The sequence below is a fragment of the Wyeomyia smithii genome, chromosome 3 (assembly GCF_029784165.1).
Source record: "Wyeomyia smithii strain HCP4-BCI-WySm-NY-G18 chromosome 3, ASM2978416v1, whole genome shotgun sequence".
Taxonomy (NCBI): domain Eukaryota; kingdom Metazoa; phylum Arthropoda; class Insecta; order Diptera; family Culicidae; genus Wyeomyia; species Wyeomyia smithii.
This window is the reverse complement of record NC_073696.1, coordinates 245944712-245965240: the sequence shown is the minus strand read 5'-3', so window position 1 is coordinate 245965240 and position 20529 is coordinate 245944712. Positions and strand designations below refer to the sequence as shown.

The 20529-nt window shown below is 39.7% G+C and overlaps 3 protein-coding genes across 6 annotated transcripts; 2 read left to right on the top strand and 1 right to left on the bottom strand.

Annotated features, from left to right (window-relative positions):
• The first annotated feature begins 101 nt into the window (after window positions 1-101).
• On the top strand, window positions 102-1082 carry LOC129729170 (uncharacterized). The gene has a single exon (XM_055687655.1). It carries the CDS (start codon window positions 102-104, stop codon window positions 1080-1082), a length of 981 nt encoding a protein of 326 aa, XP_055543630.1.
• Window positions 1083-1713: 631 nt separating this feature from the next.
• On the bottom strand, window positions 1714-14094 carry LOC129726650 (choline transporter-like protein 1). Of its 2 annotated transcripts, none has more exons than XM_055683596.1 (9): window positions 13483-14094; window positions 10704-11036; window positions 4567-4677; window positions 4231-4350; window positions 3990-4093; window positions 2997-3483; window positions 2573-2941; window positions 2135-2515; window positions 1714-2077 (listed from the first exon to the last, which is right to left on the bottom strand). In XM_055683596.1, the coding sequence occupies exons 2-9, from the start codon at window positions 10764-10766 to the stop codon at window positions 1847-1849; spliced, it is 1866 nt and encodes a 621-aa protein (XP_055539571.1). In that variant the 5' UTR covers window positions 10767-11036; window positions 13483-14094; the 3' UTR covers window positions 1714-1846. The 2 variants fall into 2 exon arrangements, with proteins under 2 accessions (XP_055539571.1, XP_055539573.1); XM_055683598.1 differs by having other exon boundaries at window positions 13706-14094.
• A 3283-nt stretch (window positions 14095-17377) lies between these two features.
• On the top strand, window positions 17378-20427 carry LOC129726651 (choline transporter-like protein 1). 3 transcript variants are annotated; one of them, XM_055683601.1, is made up of 8 exons: window positions 17378-17861; window positions 17936-18052; window positions 18407-18420; window positions 18477-18580; window positions 18641-19091; window positions 19276-19644; window positions 19707-20084; window positions 20145-20427. In XM_055683601.1, exons 4-8 carry the CDS (start codon window positions 18486-18488, stop codon window positions 20292-20294), a joined length of 1443 nt encoding a protein of 480 aa, XP_055539576.1. In that variant the 5' UTR covers window positions 17378-17861; window positions 17936-18052; window positions 18407-18420; window positions 18477-18485; the 3' UTR covers window positions 20295-20427. The 3 variants fall into 3 exon arrangements, with proteins under 3 accessions (XP_055539576.1, XP_055539575.1, XP_055539574.1); XM_055683600.1 differs by having other exon boundaries at window positions 18301-18420; window positions 18641-19085; XM_055683599.1 differs by having other exon boundaries at window positions 18301-18420.
• Window positions 20428-20529: the final 102 nt, after the last annotated feature.

The following is a 20529-nucleotide window of genomic DNA, read 5'->3' as shown; positions in this document are numbered from 1 at the left end:
CTATGGACCAAAATTTCTTCACCTTCAGGGGGAAATTTTACCGGCAGGTATTTGGTCTATGTATGGGCAGCAAATTGTCGCCACTCTTAGCGGAGTTATTTATGAGTGATTTTGAGGGTAAATTGAAAGAGGAAAAAAATTTTCCCCGCGTGTGGAAGCGGTACGTCGATGATGTTTTTGCCATCGTAGAAGAACGTCATTTAGAACAAACACTAGAGCTGCTAAATACTCGACATCCGACGATCACATTCACCGTAGAACAGGAAGTGGATAAAAAACTTCCCTTCCTAGATTTGATCATATCTAGGAAATCTGACAACTCGCTAAAATTTGGCATCTACCGGAAACCAACATCCACGGACCGGTACATCACTTCGGACTCTAACCATTGTGGAGCCCAAAAACAAGCGGCTTTTCACTCCATGGCCCATCGCCTTGTTAGTGTACCGATGGAGAAAGATGAGTACACGATAGAGAAGGAAAAAATTAAAAAAGCGGCCAAGTTAAACGGATATGACGAAGATTTTGTGGAAAAAATTATCCGCACACACGAACGGAAACAACACAAACGCGAAGTCACCACTCTGCAACCAGAAAAAGAAAATTTAGAGAGGATCAGCATGCCATTCTACGCAAAAGTTACAAACCGGATCAAAAACGCCCTTAAAAGGCACGGCTACCACGTAACTCACAAAAGTGAAAACAGACTACGTGATCTTTTGTGTAACGCGAAAGATAAAATTCCGTCTAATGAGAAGTCTGGAATCTACAAAATTGAATGCCAGGATTGTGCAGCTGTGTACATTGGCCAAACACGGCGCAAGTTCAAAGTTCGTTTAAAAGAGCATAAGAAAGCTGTGGCCAACAAACGAGCCAACGAGTCAAGTGTGGCAAGTCATGCTATCTCCCTCCAACACAATGTCGATTGGGACAACGCGAAAATTTTGAAAAATATTAGGAAATCGTCGCAACTTAATGCATGGGAGTCGATGCATATCATGACATCGGAACAGCCGCTTATGAACGAGGATGATGCTCCCATACTATCGCCTCTCTTCCACCTCACCAAACTGAAATTGTAACTCTCTCCTACTAATTAGTTGGACATCGCCCCGTAGATGGGTAACAGCTTACCCGAAACCGGTCGGTAAAAAAGGTAAAATTTTTTTACATTGTAAGAACCATAAGTGTTTGTGTCCCGTTTAATATTTATTGGGCAATGTGTTGGAATATAATTTTTCTGCTGATTTTCGTAGACGACGGAACAAATTCCGAAGCAGTGCAATTAAAGTGCTTCGAAGAATTCGGATCTAGAGGTAAATAAATCAATACTTATTTAACCCGAACAGAAAGTAAATTGAGTTCATTTTTCATTACAAACCCGAAGATTAGTTCGAAGTGACCAGAGAATCATTCGAGACCAGTTTCCTGTGGCTGAAAGGGTGAGTTGACTAAACACATATACTTTACTTTCAAAACATTCTATATTTTTGCTTAAATATTTTAACTCTGCCAGATTTTAAAGTATTATTAACGCAACATTCTAGAGACTAGAGATAGAGATTATACAGGTATGATTCTTTTACCATGATTTTTCTGGGGTTTCTCGTTCAGTGCACAATTGAAAATCTCATTCAAATGAAAAATAGTTAAAAAAAAGCTGTCATTTTGCTCTATGATTTCGGAATTGAAATAGAGAATGTGTACACAAGCTAGGTAAAATCAGATTAGATACTTTTATTTATGCTTAAGCAATAAAGTTCACAGCACACATTCAATCGAATAAAAGCTTAGAAAAGAAATAAAAAATGCAAAAGCACAAGAAACTTCAGAAAAAAAACCCTTATCAGTCTACGGTTTCCGAAATAGTTTTGGTCTGCTTCTGGTTCGTTCCTTCATCAGTCCATGCCTTTCCCTCCCGCAGCGAGCTGGCGATTCGATGGTCATGTATCGCCAACGCTTTCTTAGAGTTTTGTACAAATTCCATCAACCCTCGGGACATGTAGTACGGTTTGCTGATGCCGTCATTGATTTCACAATCTTCACAAAAACATAGGAATATTGTGTCCACCGTCATCTGCGAGGAAGATGATATTCAAAAACTTTCGCACACAAAATTAGTGATCGAACTCACCTCGTACACAGTCATGAAGCAATGTGCCACCAAGTAGGCAAAGATCCCAACCAAAATGATCGGCACGTAAGGATGGTGCAGACCTGCCTTCTTCTGAATCAATTCCATCCCTATCAGACAGGTAACAGCAACCACAAATACTTTCGCTAGGATCAGCACGAAATCTCCCACGGAATTAATTGCGAAAACCCGCAGCGCATTGCTGGACAGTATACTGAACGCTTTTTTACCAGCCTTACAGAACGGATCTCCATGAATCGCAGTTATGATATAGGCGTTACGAGTGAGGTACTGCAGGAACCGTTCGAAGCACTTCAGACAACACTGGCAGCAGTCGTGGAGGCAGTTCGCAACCTTATTCTGATGCTCGCGAACGTAGCACTGAAATTAATTCTCTAATCGATTACTCTAATTTAAGAATCTTAGGAGAAGACTCACCATCAACGCTTTCAGCATGGCGCGTAAAAACTGCACGAGCGCGATCACAAACGATCCGCAGGCAACGGTGCCCATATGATAGCGAACCAAGTTGCCAAAGCTTTTCGAAATTGGCCTCCGGAGATTTGATTTGTTTCTCGAGAAAAACCAATAGGCTACGGCACCAGCGATGACCATGTGCTGACAGCCAATGATAAACTGGCAGAACCAGAAAAACGCTAGCAGATTGTACCACCGGGTGAAGAGCATTGTCGAGTCCTTTATGTACTTTGCGCTCTGATTGTTCTCCATCGTCAGCATCCCCGAACTCTCGATCCACATAGTGAAATACACGTACAAAGTGATAACAACCGCTATGGAAATGAAGGTCTAAAAGTAGAAAGACTGTAGCAATTAAGCTAATGTAATTACTTTTTTGTCATACCAATACGGGTTCGATCAGCAGAAAGGGCATGCTGGCAATAGCTTTTCCCGCTTCGCGGAAAAGCTGCACGACTAGTTTGATCCGTTTTCTCATTACCAGTATAACCAGGTACACAAGAATCGTCGCGACGGTAGCAGCGATTGCATAGTAGAGATAGTTGTTAATCCTCATCTTGGCACCATCGCCCGCGTTTTTCGACATCTGATCGATTTCGAAGTTCCACTTCAGCCACAACCAGAGGGTTCCCACGGTACACACGACCACGACGGCCAGCAGAACCAGCCAAACTATCAGCCCGGGAAGGAACCGCAGCAGCACCAGCGTGAGCAGCGAGAACACAAAAGCTACGACGCACAGCCAAAGCATCTCCATGTAGCACGACTCGATGTCCTCCGATACCTCCTGGAAGTAGTTCCGCAAACCGGTGCGAGTTGCCACGTCGTCGGCTGGATTCTCCTTGCGGATGCATCGGTTAAGGAAGGGTTTGCTATGAAAAAATAGTTGTTATTAATTTCTCTGATGTACGATACAATGCGTTTCCACCGGCTTTAAACAGGTGGAGTTGCATGGTTACAAGTCAACCAAGGTGTTTGCCGAGCAATCAAATCTGATCGTTTGAGATCGCTCCGGAAACCAAGTGGTCATTTAGAAAAGGGAGAAGAAATGTATGTAAGCTTGCCAAAAGAACATGGAACAGAAAACGAAGGCGAATTTGTAATGAAGGAAGAATAAAGCTCCCCATAAATTTTTGCTCCGCAAGATGATACCTACCAAATATACATATCGATCATAATCCTAATACCATACAGAATTATTAAGACTAAAAAAAAGTATTCCGAAAACGGGAATTCGATATTGGAAATACGCTAATCATCCTGTTGCTTTAACTTGATAAGCTGACTACAAAATGACCACGTGGTTTAGGAAAGCTCCCTTTGCTTGAATTTGATTCGCAGCGAAAAATGATTGTGACATTTAGATGGTATTACTTACTATCCTTCAATGTCCTCACATCGGGAAACGCACTGGCGATGTAAATCGGAAGAGACTCCAGAAGACTCAACCAGCAGGTATTTTTTCTCGGTTCGATCCGAACCCTGTGGGAAATTTGATTGCTTATTTAGTAATAGTGTAACAAATTAAATTACTACAAACAATAAACCAAACTTCATTGCCAACACCAGCTAATTAGAAGGTTTGCTGTAGCTGCAAGACACGGTTTTGACGGCCTTACCTTGCACGAGAGATCCTTATCGGGTTTATTGGTGCGGCCACACACGTTGGCACAGTCGTCGTATCCGTTTATAATGCGATAGATATCCCCGAATGCCATGCAGTAGATAATTAGCACCAGCTGGCAGGTTCAGAGGGTATAACAATAGTAGAACATGAATTAGCTATAATTTAGTACACGTGAGACACATGTTTGATATTTGTTCACGAACACACACGCACACTGAATAGAAGGTCTTTTTTTTCAATGCCATTACTGCCCATTCTGATGGATAAAAGGGCGACTGAACGTAAAATGAACTGACATGATTTTACCTGGGTAGATTTTGTATCTTACCAAAATAAATATAAATGCAGATTTTAGGGCTATGAACAGCAAATCCGTACAGTGACGATTGTTTTCGAATGCTTCGGAGTCTTCTCGGTGTAGCGAGGAGGATGCTGATTGCTGCAATAGTATTTCTATTACTATTATTTTTAATGAATTGTTACTTAATCTAGTAGTGCAATCAGAGAGCCTTAATTATTAGATCGATTAATTTTTAAAAAGCTGATTGTTGTTAAAAATGTTTTGAAGGCAACTTTTTGTCCTAAAACGGTTGAAATTCGTCTCCAGCTTGTTTGCAAACCTAGTGGATATCACTGACTTGAATTTTTGCCATTCTTTATACCTTGAAGCTTAAATTCACTCATTGCTTATCAACGTAATCGAAGCATTGGTTCTGAAACACAACCCTCTCGAATGATGCGAATCCGAATGCTTCAAAAAAAAAATAGCGGCTGAAGTGCATCGGAAGTTGAAAAAAAAATCGAAACATTGCACTGAATGAAACATCGTGCAATGATTGTTTTCGTCGCTTTAAAGACGGTCCGCGTGTTACCCGCCAAGCCATTTCCAAGGGATTACTCGTTTTGGGAATGATTCAAAAACAAGGAACTCTCGTTCCTCATGATTTAAAGCCAAAAGATGTTGAGCGTCATTTTTTCCCCAACGAACAGCTCCCGCAGCCAAAAAGAAAGCATTTTCTTTATCGCATCGTGACGGGTGATAAAATGGACTCATTACAGCAACCCTAAGCAAAGTAAGTCAACTGCCCGGTCATGCCTCTATATCGTCAGCTCAGCCGAATATACACGCTGTGAAGATTACGCTGTATAATATTTGGTGGGACCAGGTCGCTGTTTTTTAATATGAGCGGTTGAAACCGAACGAAACCACACATTCACTATGTTCCCCAGATATTGCGCCGTCCGATTATTACTTGTTCCGCTTGATGGCATATGGTCTAACTGATCACCAGTTCCGCTTATATGAAGGCATCGAAAAATGGCTTGATTCGTTAATAACCTCAAAAGATGAACACTTTTGTCGTAACGGTACTCTAGCTCTGCCAGAAGGATGGAACAAAGTTGTAGCTTGTGATGGGCAATACTTTGAAAAACTTATAGATCACATTTTTTTTTTTCAGAATAACGTTGCATTTTCATTACAAAACCAGGGAGAACTTAGTAAAAAAAATGGTATGTAGGTCTAAGGTCATTGAAAATTCATTCAAGAGTAAATTTGTGGTTACTTCATCTCATTCCGCTGGTTTTTAGTACAGAGCAAAGCATACAAACAGCAGTGGTTTATGTTTAAGATGATCTAGCAAAAGCGCTCGACAAAAAGGATTCAGCCAAGTTGCTGCTGCTGAAGTTCGCAAAGACTTCGACACCCTTTCTTATCGAAAACTTTGCTTCGAAGAAATCCAGTCCAATTGCACCGTTTCTGCGGAAGGAACAAGGTCATACTGTTCTGTCAGGGTCAACAACCCGTAGCTCAACCTCCTCAAGGTTCGTCAACGATCAACGATTAGCACTACAGATGTATGCAGATGACATTTAGTGGTATATTCGTTGGTCTTTGTTCCCGTGAACTTTTTAGGATGACGGATACAAATCTCGAGTTATCGAGTGGTCTCAGCGCAACCAGCTATTCATCATCCAATCAAAGAGCAAAGCAATGTTACTGAAATGTCGCCGTAGGAACACTATTCCAACCGATTTTTTATCTCTCCTATTGCTATGAATGACCAAGCTATTGAGTGGACGGAGCATGTGAAAAACCTTGGATTCATTTTGATAAACGAAAATTTGCGCAAGCCTACGGTCGGCTTTGCCTCCACTGCCACCATCGCCACACGCCTAAAGTTATTTTAAATGTTGATATTATCACCCTTCATGTTCGGCGAACTACTTCACGCTAGATCAAGTTAGGGGCGGAAGAGTTCGTCTTTGTCTGTCTCATGGAAACTTATGGGCAATTCAAAGAAACGCATCCCGCAGCGAATCGGACCGAATTTTGGGAATTGGAAAAAAATCCGTTCAAACGCTGGTAAGGAAGGAAATGCTATAGCGACAGTCGGTAAGAGGGTAGTCGCGTTCATGGTAAATGGTGACCAGAAAAAAACTGCAACCGGAAGGATCCAGTTCAGCCTAGACACAGGATGCAGTGTTCATCTCGTGAAGGATGCAAATCAACTGCGGTCTATGCGGAAAATAAAAGATGCTTTCATTACCGATGTGGCCAAGAATGCCGTGAAAGTGGTCGGAATGTATGATGAAGCAATAACGGTATGTCTAACAAGGAAGTTGAATTTACCGTATCTTCGGGAAAACTTGCTCTCGTTCAAGAAACTCTCACAATACAAGATGGCTTTGATGTTCTATTCACTGCTCGCGATGGCAAGGACTGAGCGGAGTTCAAGAAGGACGGTGAACTGATCAGTTTGGTGTACCTATGTAGGTGCTGACTTTGGATGTCGTTTCTTTTGGGCAAGCCAATATCAGCGCATAGCCGAGATAAGTAAGTTGTGGCATCGTCGTATGGGTCATGCAAGTCAACAAACACTGAACCTTGCGAAACACGAGATGACTCTTGGTTTTGTAAAGAAGCTGGATTAGATTGGACTCTGCGACTCATGTGCTATGACAAAGCTGTGCCGGTAGCCGGTCGAGAGTGTTAGAGAACGCGCCACACTTCCGTTGGAGAGTATTCATTCGGCATGCTGGCACGGAATGTATTACGTTTTTCGTATCGTTCCCGATTGGACGCACATCAATGCAACCGGTGACAATCTATAAGGACAACCGTAGTTGCATAACGATGGCCCAAAACCCAACATCAAACACCTTTCTGTACGCAACTACATCGTAGCTGAACGCCTACAATTGGAATCTATTCAGACCGATGACCTTCACGAAGGCACTAAACATTTCATGATTCGAAGATCTACGACAAACAGTTGGGCTCCATAATCGAAAGGGGGTGGCGAAGTAGGCACTGTCAAGCGGGCCTTGAGAAGTTGACAAGCGCTCATGGAGGAAATTTTCAGTCATTCCCAATCAAGAAATGCAATCATTAGGATCGTTTTTCTTTGAATTGTTTCTCATTCGTGCGTCCAAGTCCAAGACCAAATCTGAAGTTATCCTACAATTTCTGATTTACTCGATAATTTTGAGAAATACCTAGTAGTCTAAAAAAAGTCAACTAAAACTGCCGAACTTTGAAATTATTAGCAATATGCCCGCTTCGCCTTAGCGTAAATCCGCCCATGGATCAACGCTGGGGGATCCACGGATAGGCTACGAGGCGCGCTGCATTCCTATGTACGTTTCGTTCACGGATTAAACTGTTACGCACACCTAAGCCAATTTCAGAAAACCTTGATCGGGTGTCCGCTGGAGAGTTTCTTCGCGCACTGCTCATGTGAAAATATTTTGAAAACGACGCGTGAAATCTGATTCTATTATTGGTTTATTTAACAAAAATTTTTAATCAAAAAACACAATTTGTGTTGGATTTCTGGTCAAAACTTAACCTTTAAAAAACAAATATGCATCGGAAGCTTATGATGTTTATATTTTATAATTTTAATCATAATGCTTTTGCTGGGTATTTTTCTTTTTTCACAGTACGTCTAGGTATTAGAATGATTAATATGACAGTTTCAATATATCTGACAAACATTTGAAGAAGGTAACAAATTATATTTAAAAAAAAAATCTTTATAGATAATTTAAAATTATTTAAGGACAGCTAGATCTTATAACATATTCGTTTTACTAAAGTTTTGAAATAAAAATTTGAAATTTCTGAACTATCTGAAATCCTAGATTTTATAAAAAAGTTGAGGAGTTCATTAAAAACAATTTTTTCTCTGATTTTAGGGTACATTTTCAGCTTTCTTTAATCAATGTGTATTAAATGTAAGGCATATCATTTTTGTTTTAAAACACAATATATATTTTGCTCTGAAGCATGATGACAAGGATGAATTCAACACGCAGCTAGAGCGCGAATATGACTGCTGCCCAAAACATGATATCAAAATCGTCATCGGGAATCGCAACGCTCAGGTCGGCCTAGAGGAAGAGTTTAAACCGGTAATTTGAAACTTCAGCTGATCAACAAAAACGGCCTGAGATTCTTCGACTTTGCGGCCTCCAAGGATATGGCCGTACGTAGTACCTTTTTCAAGCACATCCGACGTACAAGAGGAACAAGATGGCGGAGGAAATGACATCGTCGATGCCACAGAAAACGAAGACGTTCCACTCCCAACAACAGGCGAAGTTAAGGATGCCATCAAGCCTCTGATCTCAAGCCAAATCAGCCGGCAAAAAAGAGGTAGGAGCGGAGCTTTTCAAGATGGGCCCGGATAAGTTGGCTGAGTGCCTGCATCGACTGATTGTTAGAATTTGGGAAACCGAACAGTTGCCGGAGGAGTGGAAGGATGGAGTTATACCACATACTTAGACATACGTAACACTGGCGATTTTTTTTGGTACTCTTTGCCCCACATCACCCGGTACCAACACCAGTATGAACTGCTCGACGAAAATGAACGGAATGAATTTTCTTCATAGCGGCTCTACTCGAGCCCTCAACAAAATCCCTTACGAAACTGTCAAAAAGTTGTTTACAAAATCAATGCTGCATTTTTTGAGTGGGAACGAGACAAATGCTGGGCTTCGCAGGTACACAATCTCCATGATCTACTCAAACAGAGGTTTTTTTTACAGAGGTTGGTACTTTCGAGTAGTTCAGTTTTGTACCAACTTTTTTGGAAGATTTCTTCCTGAGTGTTACGTATGTCTTATGTATGTGGTTATACGCTGGACTGTAAAAATTATCGTGCGATCACCATCCTGAATGCCGCCTACAAAGTGTTTTCCCAAGTCATCTTCCAACTTCTATCACCACTAGCGAATAGATTCGTGAGAAATTATTAAGCTGGTTTCGTAGAAGGCCGGTCAACAACGGACCAGATCTTCACTTCACGGCAGATCCTCCAGAAGTGGGGTGAATACAGAGTCCCTACGCACAATCTATTCATCGATTTTTTAGCCGGATATAATACACTTGACAGGAAAGAACTATGGAAGATTACACAGTGCAAAAAAAAACCTGAAAATCTGCGCTATGTGGTGATTTCGGTGTTATTCGACGAGCGGTGTCGATCGACGGCGGTGAGCTCGAGTTAGTCGATGAATTCGCCTACTTCGGCACTGGTAACCTCGGACAACGATACCAGCCTTAAGATCCGTAGGCGTTTTATCTACGGAAGTCGTGCCTATTATAAGCTTCACAAGCATCTGCTGTCGAACAGACTTAACCATCACACAAAGTGTATTCTTTACAAAACGTCTATAAGATGTGGACGAGGAGGACCTGCGAGCACTCGGAGATATCAAACGGAGATTTTGAGAACCAACCCGCTGGCGAACCTAGTATCTAGAAAGTGCTCAAGCCGGTGGTTAGACCAAGTGGAGCAAGACCTGGCAAGCAGGCGATGACTGCGAGATTGGAGAAAAGCGGCCAGTAACCGAGGTCATTGGAGGGATTTCGTTCATCACAGTATATCTTAATGAGGTTACGCCAAATAAAGTAAAGTAAGAAACATTCAGCTTTCATCATTATTTTGCAGCGAAATCTGATCTATTTGTTCGATTTCAAATTATGTATTATTTTCAATAATTTCTAAATACGTCTCAATATTCCTGACGGGAAAAAATATGTTCAAAGCAAAATGAAATCTTGAATTAAATTGAGAATAGCATATACAAAAATGACATTTTTCATCGTTCTATCTTTTATCAATAAATTTTTCAAACAAAAAGTATATCAGTTGTTAAAGCAGGATCAATATTATCTATTTTGAACTGCACGTTTTTTTAGTTCGCGAGTAATACTTGGAAAACTAGCCGCCCTTTAAAATTTAAGCATGTTTAAGCTCATTCCTAGCCAGAAAAAAAATCTTTTAAACTAGCTTCTCTTTTTTTTTACCAACTTTATAGAAACATTAAACGTTTGATATTTTATGCAAGATATTAGATGAATACACCTCGATTTTTTTTATAATGCTCTCTGAAACGCTGTGCTTAATGGTGTTTACGTAAAATTATAGATTTGTACAACAGTTCTATTCATACCTGCACGGATTCTCCAGGCGACACCTTGTCGGTTCGACCACCAGCATAGCAGCAGCAGTGCATCCCGACATCCACTAATGACAAATTCCTCGAGTCTGTTGGAGTACAATCGGTTTCCTACATCTCAAAACTTGTCTCTGCAGTAACACCATCATCACTTCACGTTATCAATTGTAAGTTGCACCCACCAATTGTTCGAGTTTTTCAAATATTGAAAACGTCCTATCCAAATGTTTCCACGATATTGATTACACTCAGCAAATTTGTCCGTATCCGTTAGTGATTCATGACCGACTGAACGCTGGCTACAACTCCATCGGGTGCCATTTGTGCCTAAATATTCATCATACATTAGAGAAACATGAAAATAATACCAGCAGGTAAATATGCTCGGCAACTCGACGCGGTAGAATGTATAGACGCGCGCCAAAGATAGGAGATAGGATTTCCACCTGCTAGCTTCACCCCCAACCCTTACCCTGCTGCATGCTGAAATATTAAAATAACTCGCGTATCCAGGTTCATAATTCAACAGACCTGCGACCGTTAGTGGGGGCGCACTATTGGCAATAACTGGGACTGACTTTATGGAAAAAAAAAAGTTGGTGCCGTCCCGGCTGGCGTGATAATGATGTCTATACTACCCGGGTTATCTAGCGACCGGCCTCCCCACTTTATAGGTTACACTCTTTAAAAAAGTACAAAATCGATGTCTAACAATGGCAATGCATAGTATATATAACAAGTGCAGCGTTCGTTACTGGTTTGAACTTTTCACATAGTTTGCTGTTCCCCGCAGGGCGAAGGATTCCCTTTTTCGCGGGAATCAATAAACCTACCCTCCCTCCGGTATGTTTAGCGAACCTATACATTAGAGAAATGACAAGACACTCACCGTTAAGGCAACTGTCAACATCAAAACGGATAACGGCAATGCAAAATTATACAGATCGCCCGTTTTGATGTTGACAGCTGCCTTAACGGTGAGTGTCTCGGCGTCTCTCTGGTGTATAGGCTGACTAGGTATGTTGCTGCTGCTAAAGGTTTTCCGAAAACAAACCGAAGGAAGTTTATTGTGGCAACGCCCTAGCGAAAATGGCTGATTGGTCGGTATGACAGTTTTATTACGCTAGCGACTCTTGCGGGTACTAATTCGTTGAACAGTGCATAAATCGTCTCCGCTAAGGCGTTTTAGGGTTTGAAATATCTTCTCAACTTCAAATATTTTAGATCCATTTAGTAGACTTGCTAAGGAGCTCACTTTAGAAGCTTTCTACTGTTCCTTGCCTTTTTTATATAGTTCTGCTAAACTTTTGGTTGAATTTTTCAAAGTTTTAACTGTTATTACCGCCTTGGCTCTATGTTTTAAATGATTTTATGCGTCATGAATAGACTTTTCTTCAGCACTATTTTTTTTAACTTCATCTGGAAAATTTATATTGTTTGTACATTAAAGTATTTTTTACGCGGGAGATACGAAACGCGTAAAAAACGCATAAATTTTGGAATCCGCGTGAAAAATTCGCGTAAACTCTGGTACTTGCGTTAAAAAAGCTTCATTTGCTAAGAGTTTTAAATCATTTTTGCTAAATACTTTCGTAAAAAAAAATTAATACCAGTGTTATATCCACCTGCGAATCGAGTTGGAAATCAAGAAAATATAAAAAGGTTAGGCTAGGTCAGTAGTTGGGTTTAGTAAACTCGTCTGAGACTCTAAATAAACGATTCAAAAATAAAAAATCCTTCAAAACATGCCGCGTGAAACGACTTTTCAGCGTAAATTGATAAAAAAATTTTTTCAACATTTTTACGTGATTGCTCCACCAGGAAAAAAGCACTTAATTCCAAAACGTAAACCAAGGTACCACTACGTGCCAAAAAGTGAGTTTGAAAAGTTCGATGCGTAAGATTGTTGAGAGTAAGCCACATGCTTATTATTTATCCGTGTTTGTGTAAATATGTTTTAACCCTTCCTTTTACGCTTTTACTGTTTTACTATATCTGATAATTATTAATAAAATAATAGTCCATGGTTAATTCTTTTGACATTGAAAGACTTGATTCTAATAAGATTTGAAGCCACAATCATCCGCTTGTTAGAGTAGACTCTGTAACCTTGCGGGCCGACTTTCTAGAGACTAAGATCGTTAGAACATAAATAAGTTATTTTTGTTTTTTTTTTTACAAATTATAGATTTTGGTCGTAAAAATTCTATGGTCCCAGTAACGCAAAACCGGCTCTTAAAAAGGGTGTTGATAACTATCAACTCTAATAACCTAAAACCCCTAATTAATAGTCAGAAACTATCATATTAGAATACTAAAATAGTTTAAGTTTAATTGGGCACTAGCATGTAAATGTAAATGTAAATGGGTTTCAATAGTCAAAAATTATTGAAAATCATTGATGGAGCACTTATAATAAAAGCAAAGCATTGGTGCTACATTCCCATTCGGAACTCGACCTTCTGTTTTATATACACAGACTTCGCAGCCAACTGTTAAGTGTAAAGGACAATTGCGGGGCTAGCGCTACAATCCTACTGACACTAACAGTCTCTCCCGAGTCGAGACTCGAACCTACGACGACTGGTTTGTAAGGCCACCATCGTATCTACCATATATACCACCATATCTGACACTCCAAATTCAACAATTCATTTTCAATAACTTATATAAAATAATCATCCTTATGCTCTAGAGTTAATAATTTAAAATAACGCTTTTAAAACTAATTCATAAAATATGAGTTTGAACAGTACGTTTACATATTTTTTACCTGTAGAAGCTGTGAAATATTTTTTGATTCTTTTATTATACCCTGTTAATTTCTCTCATGAAAGCTTGGGTTTTTCTTCCGACCCTAGGAAGTAAGGAGGAGGTCGCTAATGAATCTAAACCGCAAGTTCAATTCACTCCTGATCTGTATAGTGTTTGTTTAACTCAAAATGCCGTTGCTTCGAGCACAAACACTAGTTTCAAATTATCTTCGTCTTCATTACTTCCTAAACGTGCGAGTACTGCGGAACCGGAACCAAGACGACATCGATTAAATGATCTTCGAAACACAATAAATTTTATTGATTCAACTAGCGCTTCGTTAAACGTTCAATAACATGGCAAAGCTAATTGTAAAGTGCAATCATTTCTAATATCGATGTCTTGTTCCATTATACTGTCATTACAATCCAATAGCACAAACACTAATCGAAGAACCCCCAGGGAGGTAATTTGCCTATTTTTATACGTTTGTTTGAACCATGCACTTAATATGCACATTACTGCAAAATGGAAACAAAAATAGAACCATCAATTGCGGTCATTCAACTCGCACTGACTGGCGCAGCGGAAGGCACAGGTGGACAGGAATTGTTGCAATTTTCCTCCGTAGTAAAATGCCATTAACCAGCAAGGTTCCGTTCCTTTTGATACACAGCACGTATTTGCGATCGCATAACAGTCCTAGGTGTAACGAACTCACTGGCAACATACGTTTGGCTTGCAACGTGCATGCGGTGTGTATCTAGGGGAGTCCCAGTCCCGGAAGCATGCCCGGTATGCATGGAAACGTCTGAGCCAATACGAATCGGAATGGTGGCGGGAAAATAGGGATACGACGGGTGGTGTTTCATAAAAGAAAGGGATTAGCAGTCTGTTCTTTCCTTTTATGTTGATGTCATGAGTTCTTCAGAGTTTCGGACACCATTCTTCCGGATGTTGTGTTTAATTTTATGATCAGAACGAATTGATAATTTTTGTTTAAAACCCTGCTTTTGCAAGCTACCGGTCATTTCCGTGCTAAATATTTATTAATGAATATTAATTAAAATTCACAGCTGTGTTCCAAAAAAATGTTAGGGGGCCCCACATCAAACTGCATCACGGAAAACACGGAAATTCTGCACTAACAATGAGTTTACATAATCAAATTATGTTGTATTGTTTACATATTTTTCAATTAAAAAACTTCTCTAGGCTCCTGTTTTGGCCATAGCATTTCTAAATTGGCCACTTGGGTCTCCTAATGTGGCCAATTCGCGAAAAAGTTGAAGTCACACGAATTTATTTCAAGCGCCATTTATTATAGTCAGGTTAAGGTTGAGAATCCGAAGCGTTAGTTTTGGTAAATACAAATGAAGTTCCAGATTTGTAAATAATCTGAACAAACGGAGACTTTCTAATCCCAAACCAGTTTTGTAGCTTCACAAATCTCATGCGATTAAAATATCAGCCCGAAAAGCTCCATACATTTCATGTTTTGCATAAACATTATTACGTTACCATGGTTTTGTTTACATATGGCCAATATCAGGATTTTGAATCATGGAATTGCATTAATATGTGGCCAAGAATGGATCAATGAACGTTTTTGGAAGCTGTAGGTACTTTTGATGTTGCAGGGAAAAATCACACCAAAATGTCTACTTTTTTATCCATGTGCTGTAGTAAGTTATGCCTGATGCTGGTAACAAGATTTGTTATAGCAATGGGCAAATTAAAACAAAGTTATGCTCTATGAAAAATAGCTTGCAAACTACCTAAACGTTAGGCTGTACAGTGAACTGGAGAAAGCAAGATAGTTCCTTTATTAAAACTAAAATACGCATATTTATTTGGTTAAGTTTGTAATAGTTTTGTTGAAAAGTATCAGCAGCCCAGACAACCAATTTACGCGTATAATGCAAACAGTCATCGCATTGTACGTGCATTTATACGTGATAGTCACATCGCACAAGATGCTGCTAATGTTGCTTATACGCGCAAAAGTAGAGGCGATATGCGTGCATTTCCAAATATCAAACAACTTTTACGATTTTAACTGTTAAAGCTTGATAACTTATTCGAGCTGTTTCATTATTTAATGCCACTCTACAACTTCATATTTGCGATTTAAAACGAAACTATAAGCGATATATGAATATACACTACAGGTAAAAGATATTACTTAATGCGACTTCACAAGTTAACATTAGCATATTATTTCAGATATTTATGCGATGTTCGCCATGCATTCCTACGTATTAGTTTATTATAACATGAGATTGAATCACCTTTTAATAAAAAAAAATACAGCGAACAGTAGCAATTATCATTCATTATTTATCCCTTGCTATTCATATTACAAGGAAAAGCAATTACAAATGTCAGTGTTTAGTTTTTACCATTCTTTTTTTTCCTTTGGGCACACGCTGTAATATTTGGGTATCCATCCGGACTCAAACCTCGAACTCTTAGATTATCCAAGATGAGCTGTGTCATTTGTTTAAACAAAATTAGGTGATTATACCGCCTTCAACAACAATTAAAGGCAAGTTTCCAACAAATATATTATGCTAAGTAGTGCATCATTGATCCGAGTTGTCCACAGATGTTTTCTGTGGCTAATTTTGTAAGGAGCAGCAGCTACGGGAAGTGGCTAAATTTATATGTGATACGCTGTATTACGGATGGTTTTCGATTTTCGCGCATATTCGGCAGTGTGTGGATTTGGTTTTTGAATCCGGGTTCATTACCTATTTGTCGCAAAGATTCCGCATAACAACGTTATATGCGATGAAACATTCACATTGGTCATACAAGGTAATGATCGTATCGTAGTTGTGCGATGTAAGCTGTGCAAATCTAAATGTAAGCGGCATCTAGTTATCATAAATTCAGTCGTTCACGGTGTTACAAAATGATGCCTTTGCGACTAAACATGAGACTTTTGATTTTCGCATATATTTATCACTTTGTGGAATTAATAAAAGTTTGAATATACATGATATGAGTTAATCTGTATTGCTGTGCGAGAATGTTACACTCATCGCAAGAAGCTCGCAAAATAACACCATATACGATGAAACATTGCGTTGCTCATACAGCTATACGATACGTGTTGGTAGGAGGAACGAGGTTCGATAAGACTCCTTCCTCTTGACAAAATAAGTTTTTCTTATAATAAAACTGATTTCAGAAATATTTACCCTCTACAGGGAATTGTAATTGGCGATATTGGCACGAGGAACGGGGTTTCGATAGGACTCCTTCCTCTTGACATAGTTAGTCCCTCTTAGAATAAACCTGGCCAGAGAGGAACGTTAGGTGTCGCCTCAGTTCAGAGAATTGTAATTTGGTGATATTGGTAGGATAGAAAAGAGGCTCGGCGGTATAGTATAGCAGTAAGCTTGAAATGAAAGGGTAAACTCTCACACACAAGCACGGATATAAACAAAAAAAAGCGTATCATTCACTTCAATAATGATACTGCCAATAATATGAAGTGCGGAGTACAGAAAACACCTAGGCAATATCACAATAGATCAAAATGTCTCTGGTCGCAGTGTTGAGTCCACACAGAGGAAAAAAACAGAGAGGTGAAGCAGATTTTGGAGAGTAATCCGAGCCTCTCAGAATACGTTCAGAAATCAAAGTAGCGTTACGGTTCAACATCCTTCAAAGTCAAGAATTCCAATTGCGACAGAATCAAATAAGCGTTCCGGTTTGAAGTCCTGCAAAGTCAAGAAAGTCCCCATTCGCGACGATAAACAGATTTGATGACAAAAGCACGTGCTTTAAAACTGAATTGCGTTTTTTGATAAAATTTTAACGCGTAGTAACAACCATTGTAACATGCATCTTGGAAGGCTTCAAATGACTTTCAGGATTGGCTCATCACACTACAATGGCCAGAAATGATACCGAAGACTTGGCGAAGAGTATTACTGGACACAAAAGATGGCTAAATTCCCCAAGAAATATTTTGTTTGGCAAGAAGTTCATCATCTTTTACAGATATAATCAACAAGGAAGCTTCTTTTGAAGAGCCATGATGTTAATCCTTCGCTGGTCCTTTGGTGGAGTGATACAAAGTCGATAATGTCAATATTGTACCAAAAACTGCCAAACCCTGCAACTGTCCACAGTTGCGCTCGAGCGAAAGATGCTGGACTCTGGTGAAGCGAACGCTTTCCGGAAAAAGGCAGAATGTGAAAGATGACAAACATTTTTATCAAATTTGAACCAGAGCTGCCAGCAAGATCACCGTGGATGGAATGAAGCGCAAAGTACGAGATTTTTGCTTCAATGGAGAATGGAGAAAATCATTTTCAATCTAGTAAACCACATTCCAGCAAAACCAGTTGGAGCAGTCAAAAAATAAACAAAATGTCTCGGGAAGTGAGTTTTTGTGCCATATTTTCCTGTTGAATTTTGCTCATATAAGAACCGTTTATACTTAAATCAATTTTCAGGAAAAAAGCAGTACAGCTATTAACGCAAATGATACAGTATCGAACGTCTTCAGAAAAGACAGACAGTGCACCGATGTAGCTGCTCTTGTCATTATGGCTATTTACATGTTTGGTTTGGTACGTATTTACAGAGATTCTTCACAGAGAATCTCTGGGTGTTGATTGTTAACCCTCTAGTGCCCAAGTTAATTTCTAGACGGGCTTCGGTAAAATCACTATGAATCGTTTTAAACACTTTTGAAGTATTAATTGGAGCTTTAAGAGGTTTGCCTGGAGCCCGCAAAAAGGCGGTACTGGGCACTAGAGGGTTAATAGTTGAGTAAAACGACAAAACCCAGGCAATACTAATCAACAAGTTCGAAAAGTTAATTTTAGTCTTTCTATGTCTGCCCAATTCGGACGTGTTTCGGGTAATCTATGGTTATGATGATTGTGGAAATGTTTGCGGGCGAAAAAACACTCGTATTGCAGATTTAGCTTGTTCTGTAAGTTGTTTGCACATTGTTAACGGAACCTCATCATCAAAGATCAATGATTTCAGGGCCAAAATATGCTTCCATACAAATACTTACTGTTAACTATTAACCCAGCGTCATCAGAAGCGACGAAAAGTTGCGTAGAAAAATGTCCAACCAGCGAGGGATAGTGAGAATTGACGGTTTGCGCAATTTTCGAAAAATCTCTACTTGTTTTTCTTTTTATCAGCAAACTATTCTTCAACCGGTGCATCCGTTTGCAAATAAGTCGTGCCAAAGCCGATCGGCTGCCCCAAAGTTTACTCGACGAAGTCTGGCAGGATGTTCACAGTTGTGGATTGGAGTTATTTTTGCTGTGCTTGCTATGCTTACTTGTGTCCCTTGTTGTGCTGTCGGTGCTTTGGTGCATTCCCGGATTAATGTTGCCCTGCATGCTGTTGGTAATTGTGGTAGCATGCTTGGTTACATCTTTTGTTCACTGGCTGAACTGGAAGCTGAAATCGGACGCTGATAACAGGAAGGGTTACCTGATTTCTGCGGTAATCTTCACCGTACTGAGCATAATCATATTTTGCTTTGCTGGCTACATTTGGAAGAAAATTCAATTCGTGACGGAGCTGTTGCAAGAGGGCGGTAATGCGATCAGGCAAACGTTACTTTTATTGTTGTATCCGGTGCTGGTATGAACAATATGTAGCTCAGTGATCGACATCGACTTTTTTGTCTCTCAATTTATATCCCAACTTTAATACTTACTACTGTTTATGACGTAAATTATAAACGGAGTCAGACTTTAATTCGTTTCGATGTCGATCACTAATATTGAGAGCTGCTCAAGCGCAAAAACTGAGTTTCTCATTTCAGACTACCATCTCATTGTTGATCACCTACGCTTTGGGTCTTTACTTTTTCCTAATTATCGAGAGTACGGCTAGACCCACTGTAATCGGAGGCAGTGTCGAGTTCGTGAAAAATCCGCTGGTACATACTGCGCGTTGGTACAATCTTGTTGCGCTGATTTGGTTCAACAGTTTTCTCGTCGACTGTCAGCACATGGTGACTGCAGGAGCGATTTCCGCGTGGTATTTCACCCAGGATAAATCTCGGCTGGGCAACATAACAGGAAGGAGTTTTTTGACATTGCTAACCTATCATCTGGGAAGCGTAGCCCTGGGGTCGTTGATACTAACCATTACTGCGCTAGCACTGGCGGTTGTTAAAATGTTCCAGAAGGTAAATTTGACGTAACAGTAAAATTTTTTAATGCGTAAATAAAGGTGTAATACCAATTACAGCTTGTGATACAAACAAAAAACGGATACCTTGTTTGCATCGCATTCATCTGTATGTGTTTCTTGAACTGCATCCGTTCGGTTTTGGAACTGATTCAGAGAAATGCGTACATTATAGTTGCAATGCAGGGTCTCTCACTTTTCAAAGCCGATAAAAGCGCGATGAAATTAATGGCGACTGATGCAATTAATTTTGTGGTCGTCAATTCGGTGACCAAAATAGTTTTCCTAATGGCAGAGCTGTTCGTTTTGCTTTTAGTTGGATCTATATCAGTAGTAATTTTGCAGAGACAGAAGGATCTGTACCATCCTTACATTCTGGCTGGAATGTTGATTGTTACAGTTAGTGTGATTACACATTGCTTTATGGCGGTGTGCGAAGTAAGTTGAAAGGCTGTGTTCGTGATGAATTAGGTTTCATACGCCTCACTTTCATTGCAGATGACCGTTGCCACCGTTTTCTTGTGTTTCTTGAAGGATATCGAGCTAAACAATGGCACTGACCGACCGTATTATATGTCCCGGAATTTAAGAAAATTTCTCCCAAATGAAGTGCAACCAGAAACAGTTCGACAGACCGCTATACCTTAAAAAATGAAACACAAACAGACAAAAATTAAATTAAACGTAATACATGCGTTCATATTCTTGAAAGTATAAAATTTATTCAAATTGAAAATCTTCAAACAATTGTTTTTTTTTATGAATTGAGGACACCATTTACTCCCTGATGATAGTAGGACAAGTATGTGGACTGTAATTTTCAAAGCAGGAACGAACAAACTATTTCAGACTGAATAATTTCTAATTTTGTCCGTTTCTTCAG